Below are 19,475 nucleotides of genomic sequence, written 5' to 3' on the forward strand. Positions count from 1 at the left end.
ACAGATCTGACAGATTTTGGAGTAGTCTATGTTTGTAAAAAGGCACTCCCTGGAAAGGATCCATTCAAAAATTTCATCTAACTCCCCTACTTGTTTTCAGACTATTTTGGCAGTTGGGCTGAGCAACCGCAGTTCAGTAAGTGTTTTTGTAAGTAAAGAAATAACTGAGACTCCACAATGAGGAGAAGGACTAGTCCAAAACCTGACAGATCTGTCAGATTTTCACTAACTTCTATAAAAGACAGCAACTAAATGCATTCTTAAACCAGCTGGGCGTTACGGACAAGCTCAGCTCGTCCAGTACCGCCGCGCTGGACTGCTCAGGCCCTGGTGTGCCGATTTGCATAATTTTTTTTTAAAACACACAGCTAGCACTTTGCTAGCAGCGTGTTTGTTCCGATCGCCGCCACTCGCCGCCGATCCGCTGCCACCCGCCACGAAAGAGGGCCCCCCCCCCACAGACCCCTAGTGCAGCCTGGCCAATCACCGCCAGGCTGCGCTATCGGGTTGATCGGGACTCCCCCTGACGTCAATGACGTTGGTGACGTCAGTCCGATCGTCTTCATGGCAACGGGGGAAGCCCATACAGGAAATCCCGTTCAGAACGGGATTTCCTGTTGGGTATTTGCACCGGCAGCGATCGGAGGGGTGGGTGGGATAGCGAAGGGAGGGGGGAAACATGTAGCTAGCGCTAGGCTAGCTACATGTTAAAAAAAAAAAATTAGCCCAAAAAAAACCCCTCCCGCGGCCGTGCACCACATATAATCAGAACGCTAGGGAGGTTATTAATCTTAAAATGTTTGCAATAGTTGTTACTTAAGCGGACTTCTTGGTTTTGCTTCCTGCAAAACGAACAGATAAGCCTGATTGGATTGGATTCATGCTGTCCTCATTTTTCTCAAGACTTTCCGCTCCAATTCTATTAAGATACGCATCTACCAGCTCTACACACTGAATGATTGAGACTTATTCTTCTTTTTAAGAGTACAGTTTTCATGTACTTTAATATTGCACCCATTTAGGTGGTAATCCAAACGTTGGAATATCTAGTATTATATATTCAATCAGCTAATTACATTTTCAGAAGAGTCAACATCTGGGGTAGTCACACACATTTTATTTGTGATCATTCAATTGCATATTTGATTCAGTAAAACAATTAACAAAAATTCAGTAAATTGAATTAACTAGTTAAGAACAATCAATTGACTACATTTATCACAAGACTATTTGATTAAACAGGAGAGCTGGAAGCAGGGGCGTAGCAATAGGGGTTGCAGCGGTAGCGACCGCATCGGGGCCCTTGGGCCAGAGGGGCCCCAAAGGGCCCTCCCTCAACAACAGTATTCGCTCTCTATTGATCCGGTGCTCATAATAATCACTTCTATAGATACTTTGAATACTGGTAATCATTAACAAACTGTTCCCCATCCCCTTCTTGCACCTCAGACACTGTAGTTGCCATTGGCAGGTTTTGGTGCGCCGTATCCATTGATATGTATAGAGTGCTTGGGGGGCCCCATTGTAAACCTTGCATCGGGGCCCACAGCTCCTTAGCTACACCACTGGCTGGAAGAGTTTGATTGCATTGCATTAATTACCGGTATTATAAAATAATGAAAAACAGGCACTTTCAATTCTTTTGATAAGACTTTAAAATCGAGACTGAAAATCTACATGTGCTTGACTAGCATGTATTATTAGCTTTTCTATTCAACTCAGTACATTGAATAGATAGATTTAGTTTTATCCCTTTTGGTCAGATTACCGGTATGTATGGTATGTTATGATAAGATTATCTGCGATTGGCATTATTGAAAAAAGATCACAATCGCCTCCAAATTGTTATATGTGTAGGTGCCATTCCACTGATAAATACCAATGCATTGGTTAGAAAACAGGTGCAAGCAAATATTCAAGTGTCTGCGTCATTTAGAAGGAAGTTACATCAAAGACGCTACTTAAAGTGGACTTGAACTCAGAACGTCCTCTCTGCTCTAAAAGATACACAACAGCATAATAAAAGCCAAGCAAAAAACATTTATTTGTTACAACTGATACATATCCTGAAATAAATCTGCACTGTTTCTACTTCCTGATTCATGGAAGCAGAGTCATTGTTTACATCCTGTGCTTTCAAATAAGCTTATCTACCATCTCTGCCATGGCAGTCATGGGGAGAGATATCAAATAAAATGTTGTGATTAGACACAAATAAGGGGGAATTAGACAGGCGAAACTCTCTAAACACATACAGGGTGCATTTCACTACGCTTTCCTTCTGTCCTGTGCAAGAGTTCAGGTCCACTTTAAAACAAATCTGAAGCAAAGATAAAGTTATACGATAATGAATTGTATCTGTAGTACAGATAATACATAGAACATTAGTAGCAAAGAAAAGAGTCTCATGTTTTTTATTTTCAGTTATTTAGCTTTATTTATAAAATGTCATCAACTTGTCACATATTTCAGTTTAGAAACCACACTCTATATTGTAGGCTTTAAAACAAAACACAGCTAATGACCCTTTGAACTTGCCTGCAGTAAAACCTTGTCAAGCTCTCACTCACTGTTTCTTGGCTGTTTTAGTGCTTCAGAAAACAGGACTGAGTTTGACCAAGTTGGTTGACGAGCTCAGAAAAGATCTTTTGCATAGATAACAACTCAAGTTTTTTAACTCTTCCTGCACTGGTAAAACAATAGGAGACTTTTCTTTTCGCTGTAGATTTGCTTTAAAGGTTCATCCCTTCACAAACACGACCAAAGATATGTAAGAGAAGCAATCGAATGCTTAGCAATTTTTCTAAAGAATCATAACAGTTCATTAACTGCGACTGGAGTAAAAATGTTCAAGTCAGTCTAAAATATATACATACAAATACAAGTTAGTCTAAAGTAAACGCGTACAAGTCAAACTAAGGTAAATGTGTACAAATGAAACTAGACTGAATACATACACATCAATCTAAAGTTACTGTAAAAGTTTGACTAAAGTAACTGTGTATAAGTCCGGAATACATGTGTATAACTTAGGGCCTATTTCCACTGCTGCGGAATAATAATAATCTGAACATTTGTATAGCGCTTTTATCCTGTCGGACTCAAAGCGCTCAATAGTTGCAGCCACTAAGGGCTCGCTCCAGAGGCCACCCTGCAGTGTTAGGGAGTCTTGCCTTGAACTCCTTACTAAATAGGCACTGACCCTAGCCAGGATTCAACCCCGGTCTCCCATGTAAAACACAGTGCCCTTAACCAGTACAATATCCAACCACTGCATTTTCCTGCAAGCGGTTCGAGTGGGGATATGCTGCCTATTCCGGCAATGGTGCTGCTGTCCAAATTGCATGCCGGCATGATTCAGATGGCATGCTGCATTTTACTGCATGGCACGGCTACGGGGATTCGGATCCATACTTGCATCACTGCAAGTGCCGGGGCTGGCTCAGTGGAAACCAGCCCTTAGTCGTTAGTAAATGTGTATAAGTTAAGGTGCCAATCAATGATAAAATCTTGGTTGTAGAATCTTAACTCTTCTATGTAATATGAGGGACTACCTAAAGTATCCATTTAAAGTATATCCACTCAGTGTACCTGTCTAGTGCATAGATTTGGTAAGATTGGACAATGAAGATTGTATCATTCATGTGTATCTTTAGTCAGCAGTAAACATGTACAATTTAGTCTGGGATTAATGTGTACGAGTTAAACTGGAGTTGATGTGTACAAGTCAGATTGGAGAAAATGCATACGAGTCAGAATGGAGTAAATGTGTACAAGTCAAATTGCAGTAAATGTATCTAAGTCAGTCTGGAGTTAATGTACCAGGTAAATAACCTAAATTAATGTCCAGCGCTGCGTAATATGTTGGCGCTTTATAAATACAACAAATAAATAAATAAATAAATAAATAAACTGCCGTTCATGTGTACAAGCAGTGGTGTAGCTAAGGAGCTTTGGGCTTCTTTACACATTTTGTTAATGATTACTACTATTCAAAGCATCTATGGAAATGATCATTACCAGCACAGGACCACTAAAGAGTTAATACTGTGATATAGGGAGGGACCTTCTGGCCCAAGTGCCCCAGTGCGATCACAACCCCTGCACTCCCTATTGCTGTACCATTCAGACTATAGAAAACATTTCCAAGTTAGATGTATGAACAAGTCTTGTTGGGGATTGGTCTTCAGTGCTTCGAAAGCATCAAGTAGGAATGTGGATCTGCTATATCACCAATGGTAAGCATGGCCTCATTTCAGCATGCTCAGTCCAATGATGGATCTTTCTTCACGCCTGCTCTTACTCTTTGCTCCAAGAGAGATTTGAAGTCACATAACTGATTCCTAATAATGGCAATCTGGCGTATCCCATTAGTGATAGCCAATAGTAGGCAGGGAAGCCATACAATGCATAGTCAAAAAAGACTGAAGGTTAGGTCAGGTTTAGTAAGTACTTTGAGCAGAAGGGTGGGGTCAGCTTATTCTTCTGCCAGAAGTAGAAAGGCCCTAGCAACAATCTTTCTCGAGAGCATAGCAAGTCTGCTTTTGCCTTGACTGAGGATAGGTTTCTCAGCCGCTGCTTCAAATTCATCGGACATTATTACTTCAAAAACCTTGGCAGTCTTTAGGATCACCAGAAAAGCCTGGTGGCATAGTGGAGGTAATTAGCAGCAACTGGAGCAGGTGCTGGAATTTGAGACAGAGCTGGACAGGCTGCAGCAGATGCCCCATGAGCAGTCTTTAGCTGTTAAAAAAGGTTTTAAAGAGGTTCTCTAGGAACTGGACAGTGTGATATTGCGCATTTTCTTACTTTTCAACCAGAAAGGTTAGATTCTTCAGCTAGTCAGGGAAGGGCATGAGTATCCCTTATTGTACTCGTATCCACGAACTACATCCCTTGGCACGTCTTTGCCAAGAAAATTAAAATGTGCCACAGTGTGGTCGACCCATGGAGAAGATGGTGGATCCCATGGGGATGAAAGGTCAGAGGAGCAACTCCCCATAGGTAAGTAATGATGCTCACCCCAACCCCATTCCCCCAACAGTACACCATTACAAACCTTCATTTCATTAAAAAAAAATCATTCCAGGTGCTCAGATCGCTTTAAAGCACACCTGAAGTTAGAGGAATATGAAGGCTGACATATTCATTTCCTTTTACATAATGCTAATTGCAAATTGCCTGGCACTCCTGCTGATCCTCTGTATCTAATACTTCTAGCCATAGAACCGAAAGAGATCAAGTGCTCGGACTGATGTCTGACTAGATGAGTCACATGCTTGTTTCAGGTGTGTGATTCAGATAAAACTAATGCCAGAAAAATCAGCGGGACAGCCAGGAAACTGGTATTGTTTAACAGGAAAGAAATATGGCATATGTTCCTCTCTTCAGAATCCCTCAAGGAGGAATGGGTTTTAGGAAATACAAAGAACCTGTTACCATAGAGAAAAAAAGCCGCCACCTCCCTCCGTCCAGGAATAAAAACATTAGAAAGACCCCAAAACTCAGACCATAGTTTTTTTTCTGAGCGGGAATTCCAAAACCAAGGCCAAAGTAACAGTGCATTGGTCTAAAGGCTCGTACACACGCTTAACTAAACTCGGCTGAGGTGGCCAATAACGATCGCCTCAGCCGATTATCAAGCAACTGCAGAGCACTAGTGACTTCCAACCAATCTGCATGAAATAGGAGCTTGCAATCACTCAGAAATAGTGGCAAAGCTTGTAGATAATTACTTTAAAAGACAAAAGTGCAGTACATTCTGAGGTAGCTAAAATGGGCACCATCATTTTGGTGGTACTCAGTTTTCAACTGTACAGGTTTGCCTCAAAGCAAACCTGTATAAACAAAAAAAATAGATACCTCAGTGAAACAAAAAGAGTGTCCTGGGCAGCGGCAGTGGGGTTGACACAGGAAGCCTCTGGACTATTCCCTCTACTTAGGTAAGTATGTATTTTTTATCTTTATTCTTTCTCTACAGGTTTGCTTCAAGTTTGTATTACTATAAAAGTTATTACTATTATTATTTCTATGCAACTATGTTTAAGAAGGTTTAAACTTGAAACAGTGCTTTGTGATTAATAACATTTTTTCATCATCTTAACTAAACGCTAATCGCTGCTCCAATTTGTGCTAGAGAGATAATGCAATGAAATGAAAGTGTTCTCTTTACCCGAGCAATAATGAATAAATGGCCAGGCTGGACTTAACTAACTAGCGCTTGTATTAGAGTGCGGTGATGATTAACAAGGATATTATGTACAGGGGACGTGTCCAAGTCACATGTCTCATTAATCCGTTTTTAGCTTCAGATCTTAATATTTTGGCAACATGGAGGTCATCAGACACCATTTATTTATGGATGCAAATGTGTCCTAAATGGAAGGTCATCTAATAGTGTCATTTACACTTTGAGTTATCTTTATAGAGATTGAGTAAATTCAGGCCCTGTTGCCTGGGTGGACTTCACCAACTCTCTCTGTCATCTGCCAATAGTATATATTGCTATTTAAAGACATTTAGTGAATCCAATACATTACATAAGTAAATGAGATTTTTTTTTTTTTTGCTAAAGGTGAATGAAAAGTGAAATTATAACTTTGTTAATAAGATCTACACATCTCAAGAGTGTTGGCAACCATTACTTCAGCTTTCATATCTTGGTTTAAGAGAAAGGCAAGACACAGCCATTCCTAAAAGCAAACTGTCTGGTGGGTGTGTCAGGGTGCGGATTACTTCAGGTTCACTGTATGTGAAGAGTTGCTTGATAAAAGTTTATATGAGATTTACACTTCTTATCCAAATTAGAAGTAGAAAAATAATTTCAAGGGTAACAAAGGCAGCAACAAATCAAGTAGTAGGTTGAGGAAGCATTAGAATTCCTAACTAATTCTTATTGTTGTGCCTTGTATCCTGTCCCTGGGATTACCAGTTCTCATATTGAAGTCACAGAGCTCCGTGTAGGTCTCATAGACAGGAGCAATCTCTCTACTGAAAGCACAAAATACAGCAAAACACTCAAAAAGTTGCTAACCCCTTTCCGCACTACATAAGGCTTGTTCGAAGGACAAGGGGACATGATCTGTGTATGGAGGATAAAAGGTTTTGGCATCTCTTTAGGAAGAGGTTCTTTACAGTAAGAGTTGTTAAAGTGTAGAATATTTTACCACAGATAGTAGTTATGACAAAAATTCTATATCTGCATTTAAGAGCGGATTGGTTGCTTTTCATGCATTGAAGGACATCCACAGCTATAATTACTAGGTAATTGCCAGTAGAGTTGATGCAGGGATTTTATCTGACTGCCACCTGGAATCGGGGAAGATTTTTTTTACACCTTAAAGGTTAATTGGCCTAAGCCTTGTAAGGGTTGTTTTTTTTTTTGCCTTCCCCTGGATCAACTGGGATATGTGGGGGTACAGGAGAAAAGGGTACTTAATGTTTACTTTTTTTTTTTTTTCTGGTTGGACTTGATGGACAAACGGCTTTTTTTAACAAAGCTAACTATGTTAAGCAGACCTGTGCTGCTGTTGGTTTGCTTGCTTACTTGACTGCCTCCCTACAGCGTCTCCCTGTATGCCACTACATTGAGGAAGCACTCCAACAGCAGTGTATAGTTGGAAAGCTGAACACAAGGCCACAATGCCTCTATTTGAAGCAATATAAGAAAGAATATTTTAGCTTTATTAACTTTTGCAAATACTGTATTTTTTGGACTATAAGACTCACTTTTTCTCCCCCAAAAGTTGGGAGGAAAAGTCACTGCGTCTTACAGTCAAAATGCAGGGAGTTCCTGACTTGTAAATGCCTGCCAATCCGAAACCTCCAACCCGCCGCAATGTCGGAAACTCCCTGTACTATGCCCATGCAGTGGAGGACATGGTGACACAAAGGTGCATAGAGGACAATACAAAGAGGCATAGAGGATGATACAAGGAGGATGAAGGCGGACACAAGGGGGACACAGGAGGACACAGGGAGACACAAGAAGCATGGATGCACCAGGTTTAGCATATATTATTTTTCCCCTGGTTTTTGTCCTCTAAACCTAGGTGCGTCTTATGGTCAGGAGCGTCTTATAGTCCGAAAAATATGGTAGGTTTTAAATAATTTTTTTAAGTTTTATGGGGGAAGGGAGAAGAGATGTGCACAGAACTTGGGAAAATATCAGTCCATTCCAATGTAACAATGACTACATTCTGTACAGTGATTCACATTATACTTTCCAGCAGTGACACCATCTTTGAGGACGTCTCTTTCCGGAAGACACATCATCAGTAGCTACGAGAGCCAAGGTAAGATCTCTGCTTTTCTTGTTCATCAGTTCGGAATTAGAAAACTAACATGAAAAAAAAATGAGCTTTGTTACATTTGAGCAAAATTAGAGATGAATCTAATAGGAACCATGCTTGATCAATCATATACAGGAGTGCAAGTGATTGCTATAGGTAGCAGTTTCAAATTTAAAGTAAACCTGAACTCAGAACCTCCTCTCTGCTCTATAAGATACGCAACACCATGATAACCTTTAAAGAAAAAAAAAATCTTTGTTACAGCTGATACAAATCCTGCAATAAATCTGTAGTGTGTCACTTCCTGCTTTTATGGAAGCAGACATATTGTTAATATCCTGTGCGTATCAATCAGCTGCTCTGCCATGGCCGCCAACTGATGCAGCTGAGAGATCAAATTACACTGGTGTTAGTCAGAGATGAGGAATTAGAGAGGCTAAACTCTAAATACATAAAGAGTGCATTTCTATATTTTTTCCTTCTGCCCTGTGCAAGACTTCAGGTCCACTTTAATTTAGCTATTGTAAAATAAGGTACTTTGAGCATGTTTACTCATAGCATGATAAAAGTCTCTTCATCACATCTGGAAAGCTTGCTGCCATAATCTTAATAGTCATTAAACAATGTGGTATGTGCACTAAACTGGCGTTAATAAGAATAACATGCATAAAGTCTTGTGCACAATGAGTAGAGTCTAAAGGCAAGATAGATTAAATTCGGCAGAGGTGGGTGCTAATCCGGCGTGTCAACTTCCACCTGGCCAGCAATCCGCCGGTGGATCAACTCAGAAGAGCGACGGCCAATAGCTCTCTCTCTCTTCTCTGTGCCCATCATCCTCTCAACAGTCCACCATTCAGTTTTGCCCACCAGCGCGAAGAGTTATTTTTTACAGCAGGGCTGTCCAACTGCAGTCTTCAAGGGCCGAGGTCCTCACACAGTTATGGTACAGCTCAAAATAATTGATGGGACTGAATCAGGAAAGGTGTGGATAAGCAAGTAGAATACATTTCTCAGTCCATCCTAAACACTGGCATCGATATGGAGCTCAAGCACTGGAGTTCCCCGTTTTACAGTAATGAATACCCAAACCTATTGTGCTCAAAAAATACAAACCACACACAACAACACCTTAACCTCCCTGGCGTTTTGATTCCGTACGGCGCACGGCCGCGGGATGGTTTTTTTAACCTAATTTTTTTTTCATGTAGCTAGCCTATCGCTAGCTACATGATTCCCCCCTCGCCACCGATGTGAATACCTATCAGGAAATCCCGTTCTGAACTGGATTTCCTGCAGGGACTCCCCTGTCGCCATGGCGATGAATGGAATGACGTCATCGACGTCATGACGTCACAGGAATGCCGATCCACCCCATAGCGCAGCCTGGCGGTGATTGGCCAGGCTCTGCAAGGGGTCTGCGGGGGGGGGGGGCCTCTTTCGCGGCGGGTAGCGACGGATCGGCGGCAATCGGGTAAGACAAAGTGCTAGCTGCGTGTATAACAAGAAAAATTATGCAAATCGGCCCAGCAGGGCCTGAGCAATTCGCCGCGGCGTTACTGGACGAGCTGAGCTCGTCCATAACGCCCAGGTGGTTAAATATATATTGGTTATATATTTATACATTTGGAAAAATGAAAATTCTGCTTCCATTTTCCTGATCACCTATAGCTGCTGCCTGTACTTATATTGTGTAGCCAACCACAGCCAGCCACCCCACTCCACACTTTTTGTCCTACAGCTCGTTCCTTACTCTGCAGTGGACTTTTTGGCCAAAGGCATTTCTGCATCTGTCTCTCCCACTCTCACCTGTGCTGTTATAAGCATCTTTAATATACACTTAAATGGAACCTGAGGTGAAAGGGATACGGAGACTGACATATTTATTTCCTTTTGAACAATGCAAATTGCCTGGCTGTCCTGCTAATCCTATGTTTCTAATACTTTTAGCCATAGTCCCTGTTGATCAAGTGTTCTGACTAGATTAGCTGCATGCATGTTTCAGACTCTTCTGCAGTCAGAGACATTAGCAGGACAGCCAGGCAAGAGGTATTGTTTAATAGGAAATAAATATGGTAGCCTGCATATCCCTCTCTTGGTTCAGGTTTTTTATAACTCAGCCCAAACAACTGACTTCTAACAGGCTTGTCCTGCTCGGCTGGAACAATGCCCACCACCACAAACACAGCCGCATCCTTCCACACAAGTACGGGTGTCACAACTTAATTTGCACACATATTTGTCTCCTTCACACAGCACTGCTCTGCAACACACAAGGAAACACTGTGCCAGAATCAGTGTCCTGCTAATCCTTGTCCTGCAGCAACATCCAGTTCTAGGAGGCTTAGACTTCTGCCAGAAGATGTTAGCAATGCCTTGTTAGGTTACCCCATCCACATACTTTTGGCCAAAGCATGTGATGCAATTTCAATGAAGAAGAGGACTAGAGTGTCTCAGTATAGGATTGGATACAGCTGCTCCCATCACTCAAACATCCAGGACATTGACCAATATATTAGCAGGTTGATTTGCATGGATACTAACCATAACCACTAGGCTACCAGAGAAAGTCAACAAAGACATTTGCCTGGGATATTTCCAGTTACCACTATGCACCTAGGGTTATTACCCACTGTGTAACCAGGGGGCATGTATGGGGACGTTAGTCATAATGTCAACATGGAGATTTATCACTAAGATACCAGGACCATTTCACCACAAAGCCACCATGGTCATTTCCAAGGACGTTAAGTAGTATGCTGTCGAGGATATTTACCAGAGACATTTCCAAGTAAAATAATTACTGTCACCAAGGACATTCATTTGTATGCTATCAGGAAAATTCCTCAGGTGAATTTTCCTCCATACTACTTAAGACATTTCTATGGATATCAGACACCACCACCAACTATAGTGACCAATAACATTAACCACTGTAACATTAACCACTTTTTTTAGGAAACAGTAGTTTGCTAGGACAATGCCCCACCAACGAGGCCATTATTACCAGAGATTGTACACACAACACCACTGTGGACATTTCTAGGATTAGTAGATACCATACCACCAAGAACACAAACTACAACATTAGCAGACCATCATCCAGTATACCGCTGGGGGCATTACTGATCTCCATCAGTCTGGTTCTCTGGTCCCCAATATCTAACTCTCTTTGTATAACAAGCCTCTTTTCAACTCTGCTACTTTCAGCAGGTTTCCCAACAGCCTCTCTTTTGTGTTGCTACTTTCCTACCTGTGCCTGACAAGCCCAACTTTACGACTACAAACAATGTATTATGTATTTACCATGCCAAGCATCTTACAAATGATCATGGGCAAAAACAGAGATTAAAACCGCTTCACTCCACAAATGAGAAAGTGCTGGAACTAGGGCAGCCCACCCAGGAAAAACAAACGTAGATAAGGAGGTCTGCTCAATTTCTCTTTGGAACAAGTTTATTCAGGACGTATCCCAACAAAGTAAAAAGAGCATGCAGCTGACATGTTTTGGACTCATCTCAGTCTTTAGGCATAGCTATCACTAAGGACTGGGACGAGTCCGAAACATGTCAGCGGCATGCTCTTTTTACTGTGTTGGGATACGTGCTGAATAAACTTGTTCCAAAGAAATATTGATCGGACCTCCTTATCTACATTACAAATGATCATGTTGCTGGTTTCAATGACAGTACGGGAGAATTCCAAATACATCTTTTTTCCATAGCAGTCCCTACTATAAAAGAAAACCCTAAGGATGCTAGGTACCATGATGTATATACTAATAAGAGAAGAATATGTAAGGGGTAGGAGGCAGGTCTTACAGCTGCTGACTTATTAGTGAACCTCCAATCATTATTTTAGGTATGTGACCAACATAGCTTTAGTTTCACAGTTATTTAGGTTGAAAACAAAAAGGCATGTCCAACAAGGTCAACCTCTTGAGCGCCTCTCTGTACCTTGATCTAGACCACAAGTGTTGAACTCCAGTCCTTGAGGGCCATATCCATGGCAGCAGGCCCGGATTTACCTTACAGGACCGTATAGACACAGATGTCCTGGCACCTTAGACTTCGCCCTCCATGAATCTACAACCCCTGCCGAACCGCACCACAAGTGTACTGGCTGCCTCAGCTGTCACTTCTCCCTTACTTCCCCTGCCTTCATTGGATGCTACTGGTGCCCCTTAATATTAGGGTAGCCAGAAGTACCCTAAATATTAAGTAGCTAGAGGTGCACCCAACTGAAGGGAGATCTCATTAGTGGAAGGCCAAGAGCTGGGAGAGTAACCTCTCATTTAAGCCCTGCACAGGACTCTGCATAGGGAAGGAGAGAGGGAGGCACTTGGGGAGTGGAGTGAGCCACCTTTCCATCATCAGGCCCCTGTAGGCATGTGCCTACAGTGCCTTATGGAAAATCCATAGCAGTATTTAAGATGGAGTGAGAAATGGAGTCATGTGTTCTACTTGATGAACCACACCTTTCCTGATTCAGACTCGTACATTAATTTTAGGACTGGAGTTTGACATCCCTGATCTAGACTTATTAAAATCATAAGGGTACATTTTTGTTCTTACTGGATCCAAGTAATTTTCTGTATTACACAACTCTCAGTTGTCTGCATAGATGATATTTAAAATGTGAATTTTCTGTATCAGGAGGTCAAGTCCGTGTAGAAATTCACCCACAAAACAGCAAGCCCCAGATCTTCAGCAGACCTCCAGCTCCAAAAGGTAAGAGTAAGAGAATACAATTTACCATTTTGTGCTGTTGTGTTTTCCTCACAGCCATGAATTGACAGCAAAGAAGTGACTTGGGACAATATGCTTCACCTACTTACAGATGCTCATTATCCTGTGACTGTTATCCTAAATGGCCTGCCTACCACTTTAACAGCTCTTAAGGTTGGGGGGGGGGGGGGGGGGGGGCAGGACCCTAACACTTAAAGCATCTGCCCCTCTGTTTATTTACATACTATGCCGCTGCCCACTCTGGCTTCTAGATGAATATATACACTTTATAGCAGGTGAATATATACACTATATAGCAGGTGATTATAAACACTGTAAAACAGGTGACCTTTCTATTCTCTTCATTGGAGAGTCTGTCTACTGTTTCATGCAGTTTTTACTTTTTGGGGGAACCGATTACCAACAGATTTGTTCAGAGTGATCGAATATGTTGAGGAATTACATGGATGGGAAAATCAGCTAGTGTATGGACACCTTTAGAGTTATACAAAAACACTTTCAGAGTTATGGTACATTGGTGCTAAAATTCTCCATGTGTTGCAGTGTTGTCTCTGCACTTTCTTTGTGACTTTTTGCTGAATTACTAGTGAGCCAGATTCATCACCAGCAGGGGCGTAACTAGACATCACTGGGCCCCCCTGCAAAGCTTTGCATGGGGCCCCCTCCCACCAAGGGGGCTGGGCGCTGTACAAAAGAGCCTAATGCACACTGAATGGGGACTGTCTATAAATGTTTGTCTGCAAACTTTGTATGATTCCTTATCAGTGGCTGAGCAGATGCAGTCATTAGAACAATTGTGCAGAGTGTAGAAAGCTTCTTCTCTTCTTGCCCTTAGTTGTCAATCTATCAGGATGGGCCCCCCCTGCAGCTGCACCCCTTGCAGGGTCTATTGTTACGCCCCTGATCACCAGCATTCTGTTTTAGCCAACAAAGTCCGTGGGTGATACTGTTTGTTGTCTATTGGTTTCTGTTCACAGGTTCGGATTGTAGCTAGCTCAATAACACCAGAAGAAGACACACATCTATAAGAAAATAAATGTACATTAGAAACCATGACCATGAGAATAGTGCTGCTGGGTGCTATTTATAATGTTGCTAAACTTTACAAAGCATTAAAAAAAATAGCTTGATCACCTTTAGGGTATTCGACTTTAGTCCCCCTCGAGTTCCTGTAGCCTGGCAGCATTTTGTAACAAGAAGCCCTGGTCATTTTGTGCAACAGGATGTAAACAAACATCACATGATAGAGAGTGACAAATAATAAAGCAGATCATCCTTGGTGCTATTATTAGACACAGCAGGCATATGAGGAAAGTCTTTGCTGTACGTTGCAGTGATTGTATATTTTGAAAAATAAGGTGATCCTTTTTTAATGAATTGATGAAAACAAACCTGAAGCGAAAATATTCGTATGAAATAATGAATTGTATGTGTAGTAAGGCTAATGGTGGCCATACACGGAACAATAAAAACGTTCGATTTTCTCTTTTTTATTCGATCTAAATGATCGAATTGAATGAAAGTTGAAAATATTTTTTTTTCGATCAAGAAATTCGAACGATTATCCCGTTTTTTCGGGAAAGATGATCGGACATGCTGGAAAAATCTTTATATTCAATCTAACAGAATAATCGAACTAAATTATCTAATTCAAAAATTGTACCATGTATGGCCACCTTAAGAAATAGAACATTAGTAGCCAATAAATCTCATATTGTTTTCCTGTACAGGAAGAGTTAAGAAATTTAATTTGTAATCTATGCAAAAGAACTTCTTGGGTAGAAGATGGGCCTGTTTTCTGAAGCACTTATCTTAACCTGTCTCTCACTGTTTCTTGTATGTTCAAGGTTTTACTGCAGGAAAGTTCAAAGGGTCATTAGATCTCCTTTGTTTTATAGCTTAATATACAGAATGTTTTTTGCAAACTGCAATATGACAAAATGGTGCAATGTTATAAAAAAAAGCTATATACCTGAAAATAAAAATAGTAGATAATTTTATTTGCTACTAATGTTGTATTCATTATCAGTACTACACACACCATTCATTACATCATAAGTTTTGGGAGGTTTTTTTTGCTTCAATGTCAGTATAAAGACATTGCAATACACAGCCAAGTGTAAATAAATCTTGTGAAATTAGAAAGTGTTCCATAATTATGTCACTATAGGTCTCCAGAGAGGGTGCTGGGAAATGTGTCATTACCTTGCATAAGGTCTTTTAGGTGTAGCAGCACTGGCACTGCACAGTACTATTTAAATATTCCACATCACTCAGGCATGATTATTGATGAAAACAGCTCTTTCAATTTAAATCACCATGTAAACGATCTTAATAAGCAAATGTGCCCTTTACCAATAACATCATAAACCCACCTACCAGCTGTAGAGTGTAGATAGACCCAAACTACGAAGTCCATCAGCAATCTGTGTACATGAACCTCAAACTCTTATTTCTTGATCCAGGCTCTGTACCAACTCCAGTCATCAGTAGTATGTACTGAATAAAATATCAAATCTAAGTTAACAGCGATTACATAAAAGTAAAGCGATTTATTAATTACACACATTAAAAAACGTACATTAAGGTCCATCAACCATGGACTCAAAACAATATAAGTACACTCCCCTTGTGAAATCAACCATCTCTAATAGCTTCGCATTTCCTTGGGCGGAACAAGAGGTTACATATCTGGGAATCAAATTGACCAAACTATCAGAAAATCTGTTCAAGGCCAACTACATTCCTATGCTTACATCGGTAAAAAAAGAATGCACGGACATGGCCAAATCCTGGCTCTCATGGTCTGGTCGAGTGTCGGCATTCAAAATGTTTGTACTGCCAAAAGTCCTATATATATTTCGAACAGTAAACATCCCAATACGGAAATCCTTTTTAATAGATCTAAAAAAGTGTGTTTCCAATTTTATTTGGCAGGGAAAGAAAATAAGAGTCCCATACAAGGTAATGACACTGCCCAAAAAACAAGGAGGAATGGGCCTACCTTGCTTAGAATCTTATTACTATGCGGCCAATCTAGACATGATTAAACAACTCCCCAAAACCATGGGTACATTTAGAAACAAACCTGATAGGTGCCAACCTAAGAACAATTCTTATGAGTAAAATGTTAAAAGCTAAAACTCCCCCTTCCCAATATCAAACAATTCAAGCAGCTTTCCTTGCGTGGGAACATTTCCTCAAGTTTCCTCCAGATGACACTCATAAAAAATACCCAATCTTCCCATTGGAAGTGCTGCAACAATTCACTCCACAGCTTAATCTTCGCCTGTGGCAGGATGCTCGAATTAATACCTTAAATGTGCTATTCGAGGGGTCAAAGATCAGGACCTTTGCCAGCCTCCAGGAACAATTTCAGATACCAAACTCCCAATTATATACATATCACAGAATATTCCATCTGATAAAGAACCACCCTATTAAGATGCCTCAAGTATCGTCTAAAATTCTAGCTATATTAAATCATAACAGCCCGGGTATTGGGGGCATTTCGGCCTGGTACGAAGTCATGAATGAAAACTCACATTCTCCTATCCAAAAATACGCTCTGAGCTGGTCAAATGACTTAAAAATGCAAATAACAACAAACCAAGTAATTAAAGCCACAGACCAAATCCTGAAGCTCTCTAAGTGCAATTCACATTGGGAGCAATCCCGTAAAGTACTATACAAATGGTACTACACACCTAGAAGATTGGCTTCCTTCTCGGCGGAGGTGTCCCCTATGTGCTGGCATTGCCTATCGGCTCCAGGCACTCTACTTCATATGTTTTGGGAGTGTCCAAAAATGATTGTTTTCTGGAGGCAGGTAGAAGCCCTGATCAGGAGGTCTTTTATATATAATTTTAAGATCTTACCACAAATGGCCCTCTTATTAATAGGAGTGGAAGAACTACCACAACAGCATCGACTGCAAATATGCCATATACTGATTACAGCAGTGTCATTAATCTCTTTAAACTGGAAGTCCGCAGATCAAATATCTATATCACAATTAAAAGCAACAGTGAAGAGAAATCTAGCGATAGAGCAGAAGATCAGAAGCAGAACATCACAAAAAATAGTCAACTGCAGACTACCTAGCAGTTGGGATTAATTGGGTATAAGAGATAGAGACCCACACCTCCCATCTCTTCCCCCTATCGTTTATCAGAAAAAACTCCTGGATACTAACATAGTGAGCTCTGGTTGTCTTTTACTTTCTTTTTCTTAGTTTTCTCCGTTATGGTAAGGACTAGTTCCAGCCTTCTCTTTATCCTTTATATCCTCACAGGGATATAGATGCTACCCAAACAGAACAGTTTAATTAAAGGCAAAACCGTAGCATTGAATTAGCACATATAAGTATAGAAAAATAAAAATGTTAAAATAATAACATCTATAGATAGATTTCATACAAATAAGCTTATTGAGGGGCTACCTAGCCCACTGATTCAATAAGTCGAATGCCACCCCCAAGTTGGCAGGATATTGTAATGATATCCTAGGACACAACAGTAAGGGATGGCTATATAAGAAAATGGATGTTACAGGAAGGAAATTGTACGGAAATGAATGTATACAAAAAAAAAACAAAAAGTTGTTATAAATGAATAATGCGTAGTTTATTAATGTATAGATATGACATTATACTGTTATACTGCTGTTATGATCGCTTCTGCAGCGTTTACTGCTGACTGCAGTGGTATTTCAAACCAAGCAGTTCTAATGTCATTACATGCATTTGCTTGCATAGTTTGGTTTGCACTTAAACTAGTTGCTGATTCCATCTGCAGTCGCTCTGAAGTTAATGACAGTTTAATATGCTTTTGTGTAAACAAACATTGTCTGCTGAAATGGAGTGGCAATCCCTTTCCTGCAGGCTGCATATCATTGTCTGCCTTTTCCTGCTATCAGCCTGTGATTAATTACCATTCACTTGTGTGGGAATCTGCAGGTCTGCTCCCATTGGATGACCTCAGTATAAAGAACTGCTTCCTGCAATGCCTCATGGGCTATCATAGTTTCAGACTCTATCTGTTACTCTGCTCGTGCCCCACCTCGTTCCTGGTCCGTGTGGACTGCGCTGACTCCTGCGAAGGGGTCAGCGAGTCCTCCTAGTTCTGCTCTTGTTCTAGAAGTTGCTACTTGCTTGTCTTGTGTCATATATTGGTTCATCGCCAATATATACGCATACTTGCGCATTTTTGTTATTTTCCTTGTATTCGTGTTACGTTAATATATCAGTGTCGCTGATATATACGTACACGAACTGTTTATTTCCTGTGTTCAGTTAGTCAGTTTTCCAGCACGTTTTGGTAGTTTGCGCGTATCGTGAACACCCGTGCTGAGCTAGTTATCCTGTTCCTGGTCCTGTTTGTGGATTGCGTTCATCTCTGCGAAGAGATAACGAATCCTTCTGAATCCTGTTCCTGGTCCTGTTTGTGGATTGCGTTCATCTCTGCGAAGAGATAGCGAATCCTTCTGAGTCCTGTTCCCTGTATTACTTCAGTCTTAGTCAGAGTTCCTGCTTATGTCATATATCGGTTCATTGCCAATATATACATATGTTAGTCAGACGTTACGAATAGTTTCATTGATAGCTGTAATTGTAATACGCTAGGAAAACATACTTATTGTATATTTATCTGTGTTACGTTCATCTATCTCGATCCTGCTATTTCCTGTCTCTCCTGTCCTGTCTTTGTGAGGCACGCCATCGCCGCAACGCATTGGCTGCCTCATTCCAGTCTGTCTGGTTTTGGACGCTTGCTGTCGCTAAGTAATCGCTAGCTAGCAAGCGTTCATTCTGTCTACCTGTCCTGATCTCCTCAGTCCTGGTTTATGCGCTCAGCGCTACTTTGCGCTGAGACGTTATTACGAAAGTGTTTGTGGCTGTTCAGATCTGCACCGGCTCTGTGCACCACAATCTCCTATTGGAGTCAGTCCTCTCCTCCACTAAACTGGGGATATCCTGATCCCTTGTGCTGGTGTGTGTACCTCCTTCACGTCAGCTTATGTGTTGTATGCTGACTGTGGAGATTACACCCCCAAGCTTAACATTATGATAGCCCCTTTACCAATCCCCATTGTGGGGGGGGTTCCCAGCAAAAATGACACTGTTGGTTATGGTTCCTGTTCCTTTAAGAAATTTGAGAAGCTCAATTCTGAAACAGAAAATGAGTTTTTTTTCTGAATGTACCAGGTTCCTGGCTAGTCCCGAGCTCCAGGCTACTCCTGTTTCAACGTGGGCCTCCCAGCTAGTTTATGTTTTATTTAAGGGAAGATTGTTTCAGTGGGCCTACGATGTCTTAGATCATACCAATTTAAAAGAAAGACCACTGGAATTTCTAGCGTTTGTGATCCATAACTGGCTGCGCAAAACCGATTTGCCTAGCCCTTTTGATAAGCTCCTGGCAGCTTGTCAATCAGCTGCTCC

General features: G+C 41.1%; 1 protein-coding gene across 2 annotated transcripts in view; it reads left to right on the top strand.

Moving 5' to 3' along the window:
• Nucleotides 1-19,475, top strand: part of LOC137571395 (uncharacterized) — a 68,623-nt gene that overhangs the window by 7,383 nt on the left and 41,765 nt on the right. Inside the window, exons 2-3 of one of the 2 annotated variants that reach the window (XM_068280416.1) lie at nucleotides 8,229-8,294; nucleotides 12,944-13,018. In XM_068280416.1, the coding sequence (XP_068136517.1) occupies nucleotides 8,229-8,294; nucleotides 12,944-13,018 (141 nt within the window). The remainder of the gene's footprint in view (nucleotides 1-8,228; nucleotides 8,295-12,943; nucleotides 13,019-19,475) is intronic. The other variant, XM_068280417.1, reaches the window with a different exon arrangement.

The sequence above is a fragment of the Hyperolius riggenbachi genome, chromosome 4 (assembly GCF_040937935.1).
Source record: "Hyperolius riggenbachi isolate aHypRig1 chromosome 4, aHypRig1.pri, whole genome shotgun sequence".
Lineage (NCBI taxonomy): Eukaryota > Metazoa > Chordata > Amphibia > Anura > Hyperoliidae > Hyperolius > Hyperolius riggenbachi.